Below are 11,315 nucleotides of genomic sequence, written 5' to 3' on the forward strand. Positions count from 1 at the left end.
ATTTTCAACTTTTCACTTACCTGGAAGAGACCTCTAAGACAAAAAGGGTTTCTACTCTTCAAATGGTGGTAGGTTGTCCGAGGCCTCACCTCAACCCTCAGCAGGAGGATACCCAGGGCTATTAACAGTAACCAAGTTTCCTTCCGAAATCTTTAAGGTTGGAGTATTATATAGGCTCTGGCCAAACCTACAGGGTCTAAGAAAAACCCCCAGTACTAGCAGCATCCAAATAAGCACCTTAAACTTTAGTGTCTTGAATTCATTCCTAGCTATGGTCAGATTTGCCAAATTGATCTACTATGACACATTAGCTTCTCCCTCAGCCCCTGGAACATAGTGTGGGATCCTCCTGGTGGTATTATTTTTGGTTAAGCAACTGCTCAGTCTCATTGGTGAACCAAGAATCTGTCCCCTCCAGGCCTCCCGAGGATGGCTCAGTACTGGGCTAGGTGAAGTTGAGATCTTGGTGCCATGGAGCATCCTTACGCGTATGCACAGAAAGCCTCTCATGCTTAGAAATTTCTATTAAACTTCTTGCCTTTAAAAAGAACCCAAAGAGTTACCAAGAACCCTCTCATCCTTCTTCTTTGAAGCATAAAATATGCACAATTTTCTACCCCCATTCTCAACACAGATGTAGTGTATGCAGTTTTGACAGCTCTGGAGCAATAAAACCCTCTTGGCCAGTCTCAGCCTGGAACCTTCCAGCTCCCCTTTCCCTAGGGCAGAAGGCGACAATCTTCTCTCTGGCTTTGTTGGTATCCGTTTTAGCCTTTTTTTTTTTTTTTTCCAGGGCCGTGCCATTTCCCTTGATCTTTTTCAAAACTTCCTCCAGGGGGCCGAGAGAAAAGTTCCATCCCCTTCCCTTGCAGCCCGAAGGGGGAAAGCCCCCAAAAAGCATAGCTGTCCCTTTAAGGGGCCCATGTGGTGGGAAGAGCAGCTACATTCCTACCCCAGTAGGGCCGCTGTCCCGACACGCCAAAGAGGCTACAAATAACCTCCTAGGAGAGAGCCCGGGAGGCGGGGAGCACAGTGCAAAGAGAAACGTGGGTCCACTAGGCTACTACTCAGAGAGGAAGGGTTAAGAGCTCAGTCGGGTTAGAGTGGGCATGGAAAAAGTCATTTAAAACCCACGGGTAGTTTAAATAACAGACAGGAGAACTCTGTTTTGGATTTGGGAAGTAAACCAATCTTTAAAACAAGTGCTCAGGGATCTCCACGCCCTGCCAGGCAAGTTCCGAAATCTGTACTATTTCTACACGAGCTCCCTTTGAGTTAAAGAAAGAATCGGTGTAAGGCCGTGGTCTACAGACCCCTCCATTCTGAACCCCAACGCCTCAGCCGAGCTGCGGGGAGTGGGGGAAAATTCGGATCTTCCCCGGTTGAAGAGCGGTGGGTGAATAAGGTTGGGGTACAAAGATCAAAGTTCTTTGATCTTTGAGCACAAACTAGAGGCAGCTGCTAAATCACGGGGTGCACCCACGGTCCCCGTGGCTGCGGAGAAACAGATTCCACTGGAGCCCTAATCACACACAACAGTTGCGTATGAGCACCAAACAAGTTATTAATAAGGAGCAGATGAAGCAGCAGTCCTGCTGCCATCCCTCCAGCTCCCCCGAGGGCCACCGCGCGGGCCGGGAGGCTGCCTCCTGAGGTTCGGCGATACCCGCCCCTCTATCCCGGCCAGGACGGATCTGCGGGAGCCTTCCAGCAGTTTCTTCCCTATGTCCCTCCTCTAACCCTTTTCCAACCTTGTTTCCCCCCTCCCCCCGCTCCGGGAAGGAACCAGGGCAGGAAGCTGATTGGTCGCAGCCAGGAGAGGGAACCCAAAACACCACTAAGTAGAGATGCTGAGAGCAAGCAGTGCCCAAAGACCCTCGGCGGGAGCATGGTCTGCAGTCCGAGGAACCGTTCCTCGAGTGGCGGATTCCCCAAGCTCAAGTATTCAGATTCCACTGGGGGCTCTCTCCGCAATCCTCTCGAGACCCCAAGCCCCTGGAAGGAGGGCTATTTACAATTTACGGTTTAGCGACCATCCTTCCCCGCCTCCCTTTCTTCGTAAATACATTCATTCGCACCAAGGACACAGAGACCCTGTCTAAACCTGAAAGGGAAGCAGCCGCCAGCTCTTCAAAGAGCAGCGAGGGAGGCGAGCGAACGCCTCGGATCTTCCCCCAGGCCGGCCCAGACCCGAGCCCAGGGAGATCCTCCGTCGCTGCCCCGTCTAACACTGGAGGAACTGGGGGAGCTCCCGGTCCCCTCCCTGGCATGCAATCTCCGGGCTACTGCTTGGAGTGAGGGCGAGGGGTCTCAGGCCCCAGCCTGCACCGTCCTGCTCTCGGGAGGTGAGTCCTGCAGCGGCCGGACCCAGGGACAAACTTTCCCGGCGGGCCGGTCGGCGCGGGCGCGGCGGCGCCGCTTACCGTGTGCACAGAGCAGGGCGCCAAGCAGCAGCGCGCCCCACGGCCGCCTCATGGTGCCGCGACCGCCGCCGGCGCTCCCTGCCGGCCGGGGTCCCGCCGGCTTCCGCGGGACGGCGCGGAGGAGGGAGTCGGCGGAGGGTCCCCGAGGGGAAGCGTCCCGGTCCACGGCGGCGGGTAAGCCCCGCAAGTAGCCCGCCGGCCGCTGCTGCCTCCAATGCTGTCGGAGCCGAAGCCGCCCCGCCAGGGGACCGGGAGGGGGTGTCCCGGGCCAGGCCGCCCCGCCCCCCGAGCCGCAGCCCCCGCCACCGCCACCGCGCCTGGTCCCGCCCCCAGCGCCGGCCCGGCCCCTTCCCGCCCTCGGCCCCCGCCCCCCTGTCCCCGGACCCCACCCGCCGGCGCCTCTAGCGCTGGCCCAGCTCCTCTTCAGGCCGCCCCCACATTCCTAAACCTCGAGAGAGCCCCCCCTCACTGTCCCCATTATTACTGCTCGAAAGTCCTTAACTTACAGTATTAGCCTAGCTGCAGACCTCGGATCCCGCTTACTCAAGCTCTGTGCCAGAGAGGTGCACCCGGACTGACCCAAGTCGCCTGGACGTGACCCCGGCCCCCCTACCGGCCTAAGTCCAGACTTCATTGATGTCTCAGAATACGCAAGGCTTACTAATGCATAATCCTCTCGGTCTTTATGGACATCAAACAAGGGACATCAGGGGGCCTGGAGTGCTGTATCTTAACTAGCATTCTCAATGTCAAAATTCCTTTTCTGAGATTTTCTTCTTGCTCCACCACGCCTCCCCCACCCCCGTCTAGGCAGCGCTGTTCAAGGGCTAAGTAATTCGACGACCTCCCCTTTTCATTTACTCATTTCCTGAGGTGGTTGTCTGGGTCCTGCGGCCCCAGCTCAGACGTCCAGAATTGGCCCAGACATAGTTCCTCCTTGCTGTCTTTGTAAATTAGCGTAGTTAGCCTCTTCACCTTCCTTGACTTTCTGATCCTGGCAAGGAAGGAAGAGGGGTAAGGAAGTAAGTGCTTACTTGCATTTGCACTCCCCCAGAGACCTCAGCTTCCTCTCAGCCTCAGTTTGTAGGGCCTTCTAGAAATATTTAACTTTTGGGTTACTACATAAAGTTATAAATTCCTCTCTTGTCTTAGCTTAGTGGCCTATGCCTAACCCCAGTACATATTAATAAAAGTGGATTAATTCTGTTACTGCCTTCCATTTTCTAGGTGGAATCTTGTCTTGCTACTTTTGTCCAAGTCCCCAGCTTCCTCAGGGTCCAGTGTACCATTTTTCCCTCCAAGCTGGTATGCTAACAGTTCCCGGCTTTTGGATCTTCTGCGATTTTGTTAAACCACTTTCCTTCCACCAGTAAACAGAGCCAGAAAGACCCAAATGCCCCATGTTAGCTGAGGGGAAAGTAATTTGGCGTAGTGCAAAGAGGATATTAGGAGATTTCTCCAATGGATTGGTTGCCATTTCATCCTTGCTTGTTTGCAATTTTTCAAAGGCTTTCACTTCAGATTACCGTCTTTGACCAAAGCTAACATTAACTTTGCGACAGCAACAACAACAAAAAAATGTGGTGTTAATTCCTTCTTAGCCAGTACTTCTCTACAGTTTTTCTTGAAATGTGGTTGAACTAACATCACCATGGTAACTAATACCTAGGCGTTTTCTGCGTGTGTAGTTCTTCTTGCTGACTGAAGGCGGCAGTGGAGTCAGGTCAGGTTTACATGATCTTACTACTAGGAATGACAGTCAACCTTTAAGGCCTATCTCATCTTAGCCTAAAATCCAAGGAGGAAAAAGTGAAAAAGTAGGGGCTAATTCTCAATACCTCTCCCCACAACATTTTTGATGCAGTCTTCATTGGTCTCAGGGTTTCAATGTATGTTGCTTAGGAAGACTTGCTTTCCGACCTATTGAAGAAGACCTTATGATTCTGAAAACCATATTTTTTCCACATGAAAACAAAGGACATGTGGTATAATGGATACATTTGTCCCCCAAAATCCAGGACAGGCGGTCACCATACTTTCAATGTCAGGGGATTAAGAATTTATAAACAGTTTCCACTCTGTATTCAAAGGACAGGTTCCTTTCCAGAGTGATTTGTGTTGTTTTTCTGGGTTTGAGCAGGAAGAGGGAGGTGGGCTGTCACTGTCTGACTCAGGCTCAAGAGACTGCATTTTCTGTGTGCATCTCAAGGCTTCCTCCTCCATAATTCCGCACAGTTCTGGTGCACAGAGCCATCCCAGGCTGCTGTGAGTCACTGGGAATATCAATGGGTAGAAATGAACTTCATGCATAGTCCCTGGCTGGGTGACCCCCTAGGGTGAGTTAAGTCTTGGCTGTCAGAAACTGCTCTTGTGCCAGGAGTGCTAAGCCATATTTATTTTTACCAGGCCTCTCAGACTTTCTTGTTTGGAGTGAGAGATCCTGAAAAGCATGCCAGAATGGGCTGTTGATCTCCCTTTTATTGTCCTCTGGGACATGCCCCTAGAAGAGTTGTGGGGGATTGCCAATTCCAGAGGGGTCTCAGGGGCATTGGTTTCCTCAGAAACATCACCCCTTTCCTTCATCCTTCTAGGACAGACCAGGGGACTGAATTTCCAAGATCACAATATTGCCCTGAATTAGACCATCACTAAATGGCCTTTTCAAAGGAAACACAGGGGGTGATATGGAAACAAGATTGAAATGGGCACTGTTTTGATGCAGTTGGGTTGGTAGAATCCTCTTATAACCTAAGAATCATTCAACAACCTGAACTTCTAAAATGTAATTCTTCTAAAAGAGTTAAAGTCTTGATTTTTCACACTTTAAAACAGTGGTTCTCAATCAGGAGTGATTTTGTAGACATGGGGCCATACATGGAAACATTTTTGGGAGTAGGTATTACTGGCAAATAATGAGTAGAAGCCAAGGATGCTGCTAAACATCTTACAATAAGCAGGACTTCACTCTGCACAAGGAACTCTCCAGCCCCAAATGTGTATAGTGCTGAGATTGAGAGACCCTGATTTTAAAGTTTAAGAATATGAATCTGCAAAGAGTTGCTCCATCTTATCTCTAGAATCACTTTCTTGTGTGAATGGGGGGAAGGAGTTATTAAAGCTATAGAATGGAAAACAAGAGAAAACACAGCTAAAGGAGCTAAGAGTCCTATACCTATCTGCTTAGGGATGCCTATTTTCAGCATTAACTCAACTTAGTAAGAGTAAGTGTTTATTATGGGTGTGTTATGTACCAAGCACTGTAGAAGCAGTGGTAAACAGATATATTGGGTTCCCGGAACTTACAGTCTGATGGTGGGGGAGGCTACAAGTATACAGAGGCATTAAAAGAATGATCTTACGAATGAATTGAAAGCCACAAAGATAGGGGCGTTCACAGAAAAGTACAGGGCTCTATGAAAGGAGAAACTTGATTTAGATTTGGAGGTTCAAGGAAAGCCTGTCAGAGGCACTGACACTTAAGCTGAGTAAGATTCATCAGGCTAAGAGTGGATGGGGCAGGTCTTCTAGGCAGAGGGAACAGTATATACAAAGGCCCCGAGACAGGAAAGAGCTGGTAGGATTTATAGGAAAACATCATTAACTTTAACAATAGGTGTGCTTTTATCTAGGTTCAGGGGGCTATTACTGGAGACCAGAATTTTAAAAAAAGAAGAAGAAAGTAGAAGGAAATACTCTGATTTGCATTTCTGTGCTTTCTTTAATTGCATGCCACCATTTCTAGTACCAACGCTTTTCAGGCTCCAGCTCAGCAGTAGCATTGCAGTTAGGATCTGGGTATCATGGCTGATTCACTTCCCTGGCCTAACTTGGGCACACCCTGAAAAGCACGTTTTTTATCTCCTGAAAGCTTGATAGTCACACACCTGGCACATGTAAGTAGAGTCTTTGCAGCAAACATCTCAATACATCTTGCTTATTTCAGCAGCAAAGATAAATTTAGAATAGTGGATAAGCAAATGGATCAAGGAATAAATACTCATTTAGTAACAAACATGAATCAAGCCTCTTATGTAAAGGATCTGTTTTCACACTTGCCCCTTTATAATAATTTACCTTCTCCACAGAAGCCGCAGTGACTTCCTAAAAGACAAATCAGATCATAACATTACTGGGCTTAAAACCTTCCAAAGGCTTCCTATGGCCCTTGGAATAAGATCTGTACTTCTCATGTGCCCTTCAAAGTCTTCCATGAGCTGGCCTCTGCCTACTTCTTTACCCACTTTTCCCCTTAGTCATTCTCTGGCCCTGCTGTCTTTCTTTCAGCTCTGCAATATGCTATCATTTCTGTCTTACAACTTTTGCGTGAGCTGTCTCCTCTACTTAGAATGCTGTTTCCCCAGACTCATCCATGGCTGGTTTCAGCTCAATGTCACAGCCTCAGAACTTACCACCTTACATTTGTCTTGTTCTCATTCACTGCCTTTATCTTATTTTACTTAAGAGATTGGATAAGGTTTCATGGAGGTGGTGGCATTTTGTCTAGGTCTAATAGGATGTGGAAGAGTTTACTAGGCAGAAAATGTGAGAGAAATACATTCTAGGTGGAGAGAACTGCTCATGCCCAAGCAAAAGGATGTGAAAGAGCTCAGTATGTTTGGGAATAGCAAGTAAGAAGGTACGGCTAGGGCATTAAGTGTGTAGGGAAGAGTGAATGGCAGAGTGGCTGGAAAAGTAGGTTAGGACCAGACTGTGAAGGGATGTACACATCTGCATGTTAAGGAATTTTGCTTCATCCTAGTAATGGTGAGTTAGCAATGCTTTTAAAGTAAGGAAGTAACATGGTCAAATTTGAATTTTAGAACAATAAACTCTTGTAACAATGTAGTGGATGGCTTGGGGGAGAAAAAATAGACACATAGACTGCAGCTTTTTGTCCTAAGAGTCTGAAATTTGGGAACTTCCAGTTCAGATCCTAAGTTTATTTAATGATTTCTAACATATTTTGTTTCATCCTTCTGAACCAGTTCTCTTAGCCTCTCCACATGCAGCATTGCCTCTACACCTTTTGTTGAGTTAGTTGCTTTTTTCTTCGGTCTTTCTTAAGATATGGTGATCTGTCACACAGAGGATTTACGTGTAGGAAGGAGATGCAAATGCTTTCTCATCGATTTTTAATCTCCTTCTCAGTGATGCCTTGCCTTTTGCTGGCCTTTTTATTTAATGAATTTGTTTCATGAATTGGTTCTTGTGAGGCAACCTTAAGTCCTATGGATTGGATGACTTTTATTTTCTAGATTTTTCATCCGGGTGGTGGGGGCGGGGGCCGGGGGAGTCTATTTAACAGGCATTTATTCTGTCAGGCGCTGTGCATTGTCCTAGAAACTTAAAGATGAAGACTCTGCCCTCCAGAAAATCACAGTCTAGTAGGAGAAATCAAATAGTTTTTTAAAATAACATAAATGTTTATCAAGGAATATATTCCAGGACAGAAGAAGGCACAGCTATTTGTTATGGGCTACCAAAAAGGGTCAGAAAATCGTCCTCCCTTTTAAACTCTCTGAAAGTGTAATTCCCAACTCTTTTTTGCAGCATTTGAAAATATAAAATAATAAGAAGTTACAAGTCTGTAATTGTCTTTGAGCTCCTGTTCAATTTAAGCCATATCCTCTTAACTACTTTCTCATAATGCATTAGTTATTCTTAACTGCCCAAGAATTTGTGAACGTTTCTTTTTCTTTGCAGATTCTCCCACAGCTCTGGTCTGTTGACCTGTGGCAGTCCAAAATGATTTGTCTGCAAATAGCATTTTTAACTAAACATGTAAATCTCAGACAGTGGCATTACACTTAGTTTCTGCTTTGCTCTTATGGAACATAAGTCTTTTAAGACGAGCCTAGTAGCTCAGCATGAATTTCATGACCTGCATTTCTTAGTAGCTACTTAGCCTTTAGCATCTTTCTGCTTGATGAGTTGATAAAAGCTTGTCCTAGTTTCTTGAACCTGTTTTGTAGCAATAATTCCGACTGCATTTTTTCTTCCCTTATTGTTTTTTTTTTTTTTTTGAGGTTTAAAACTATTTAGTACATTTATGTTTGCTTTTCTAGTTTTCAATTCCAGGGAGGATTTTCTTCCCTATGAATCTCTCATAGGTCCTCTGCAGAGCCAGCAATGTCTATTAATTTTCTCTTTATAATTAGGAATTATAATCTGATAAGTGGATATCTCATCATATCCTCTCTCGTGGGTATTTTTCCTATTGTGTTGAGTTTGATGTTTCCATTCCTTAAATTGTAGTACTTGACTGTCACATCTCATTGCCCTTTCTCTGTTTTGATAAATTTTATATGATTTGCTTATTTTCAGGATTGGGAAGTTGATTTATGACTTGCTGGTTTACGTGGATGATTATTTGTTTAGATAAAGTTTTTAGAAATATGTAATGATAATTTAGGAACCTGAAAAACCCGAGTAAACTGAAGGCTGGAATTGAATGTTTTTTTCCTTAACATTTAACAGGGTCACAGAAATGCACTTGACTTAAACAATTCTTGTGTAGTTCCTCTTTTCTTAAGACCCAATATTGTGTATCTTTCACTGAAAAACTTCCTCTGCCACTGACGTGTTGCCAAAATCTATTCATGTAATGTGTGGCAGAAGAGAAATCTAAAAGTGATGGCTCCTTCTTGGGAAAAACAAACACTGTCTGTGAAAGTCATCATTTCTGCTTAAAAAGCTTTTTAAAGATTTTCAAGCCACTCATTTATTGTTTGTTTGGTTTCAGGTTATAATGTATGCCTATTATAGAAAAATTTAACAATATAGAAAAGTATGAAGAAGAAAAATATAAACAGTAATTCTACTACCAATAAAAGGCTACCTACTATTTTTGTGCAACCCCAAATTTTCTTGTAACCTGCCTAGCAACCACCTGCCCCTTTCTAAGTCTTCCTCCTCAATGGACTGTTTAGGACATTAAGAGTGGAAGACTGACTTTAAATATAAGGGTCCTTAGGATTTTTATGGAAGGGATGGAGTTGTAGGAAAAACCTACAAATTGCTCCAGAGATGACATCTTGTTCTTATTTAGCTTTCTTTGAGTCATTAACAGTCAGGCGCCACTGGTGCTGAAACTTATCATTATTATAACCGCAAATGGGTTAATGCCCAAACAAAGCTATATTCTTGGGGCTGCTTCCCAGCTCCACCACACAGACCCCAACAGCAGCACCCTCCAAGTCCCAAGATAACGCTCCACAAATAAGAGGATGTCAAATGTTCAGCCTGGACTCAGAATTCTCTTCTTTTATCTGGAAACTTCCAGTTGCTGGCAGGGCAGAGCAAAAGGAAAAATAAATAAATAAAAACCAAGCCAACAAACCCTTTAAAAAGAGGCTGTGTGGTTTAGTGGTCAGACCACTAGCCTGGAGGTTGGGATCGCTGAAATCCAGTTCCAGCTCTCCCACTGACTGTCTGGATGATGCTACACAAGTCATTTTCCTGACATGTCCCTCAGTTTCCCTACTTAGAAAAGGGAGAAGTGCATTAGAATGTTTCTGCAAGGACAAATGAAATGATCTGGGAATATCTTCAGGTTGCTCGGAAACAAAATGAAATTATAATCCTTAATAATTACCATTCTATATACTTTATTAATAATATAATAAAAAGCCACAGGTGAAAGTTATGAATCTCCCATACCTTGAGGTACATGGGTTGGGAGGAGGCAGGGGTGGAGGTGAGGGTGGAGGAAGAAGGCAAATGTTTTTATCAGATTTGCAGATTCACATCAAATACCAAATTAGTAAATTTATTACTTCAAGGTAATAAATGCTGCTCTGAGTTTGGCTCTGTCCCTTTATCCTTACCGCAGCCAAACTCAGAGTGACTCACAGGAGCCTAGAAATGAGACGCATATACAATTTTAAGGGAAAGGGAGAATTAGGAGGTTTGAAGCTTCTGCTGGAGGAGGCTAAGAATAGATCACTCAGAACACAAAGAGAAGAACCTCCTCTTTCCTTTTCCTCCCAGTGTAGGTGGTCCACTGGTTTCCCAATCATTCCTTTGATAGAATGATTTTTGTTTTCTTTCTTTCTTTCCACAAAACCTCACCTTGTGTTGGGGAGAATTAACTAAAAAAGTGAGGACAGAGTGGCTTTTTCTACTAGGTTTGAACTGTGGCAAGTGCCACACACCACTAACCTGTGTTGGGAGTGGAGAGGAGCAAAAAGAGAAATATGCAGATATCTGGGAAGTCAAAAACCAATTAATGCTCTCCCCTCTTAAAGGAAAAGTGAGCAATTAGGCATATGAGGGGAAAACCCCAATAGGTGTTCTTGTTTGTGCATCCTGTCCCCTCAAGAAGTGAAGTTTCTCAGTAAGAAAAACAAAAACAAAAACAAAAACAAAAACAAAAACAAAAACAAAAACACTTGGGAAGGGTACCAAAGAGCAAAGGATAAGAGTTGAAGGAGGGGCTATAAAGGTGGAGGAATTTTAGGGGAAATGTCAATGATATCATAGAGGACTTCATGAACACCTTACAGATGCCCAGCCTTGTCCTAGGCAGAAAAGACGCATCCCCGATCTCAAGGAGCAGTCAAGGTATACGCATTAGAAAGCACTTTGTAATAACTGAAGACAGACGGTAAATAATAGAGAGATAAAAATAGGCAACGGGATGTTAAATGTTTATGGGAATTTAAGGGTGGGAGCAATTATTGTGAATTAAGGTAACAGTTGTAAAAGCAGGAATAATTATGAAATTCAGAAATTGCGGATATACATTGAGGGCTGGCAATAATTTTTCGACACCGGGAAATATGATAGTTTCTGCATCTCAAACTCCTCTAAAACCAACTCCTCAAGAAAGGGAGTCCAAAGAAACTACGACCGCTTCCGCTACCGGAACTAGTACGGCCAGCTTGGCGTTGC

At 44.9% G+C, this 11,315-nt stretch overlaps 1 protein-coding gene across 1 annotated transcript in view; it reads right to left on the bottom strand.

Moving 5' to 3' along the window:
• Positions 1–2,716, bottom strand: part of LRP4 (LDL receptor related protein 4) — a 45,578-nt gene extending 42,862 nt beyond the window's left edge. Inside the window, exon 1 of the mRNA XM_031690620.2 lies at positions 2,424–2,716. Coding sequence (XP_031546480.2) covers positions 2,424–2,475 — 52 coding nt within the window. The 5' untranslated portion in view covers positions 2,476–2,716. The remainder of the gene's footprint in view (positions 1–2,423) is intronic.
• Positions 2,717–11,315: the final 8,599 nt, after the last annotated feature.

Source organism: Vicugna pacos, chromosome 10, assembly GCF_048564905.1.
Source record: "Vicugna pacos chromosome 10, VicPac4, whole genome shotgun sequence".
In the NCBI taxonomy this organism is placed as follows: domain Eukaryota; kingdom Metazoa; phylum Chordata; class Mammalia; order Artiodactyla; family Camelidae; genus Vicugna; species Vicugna pacos.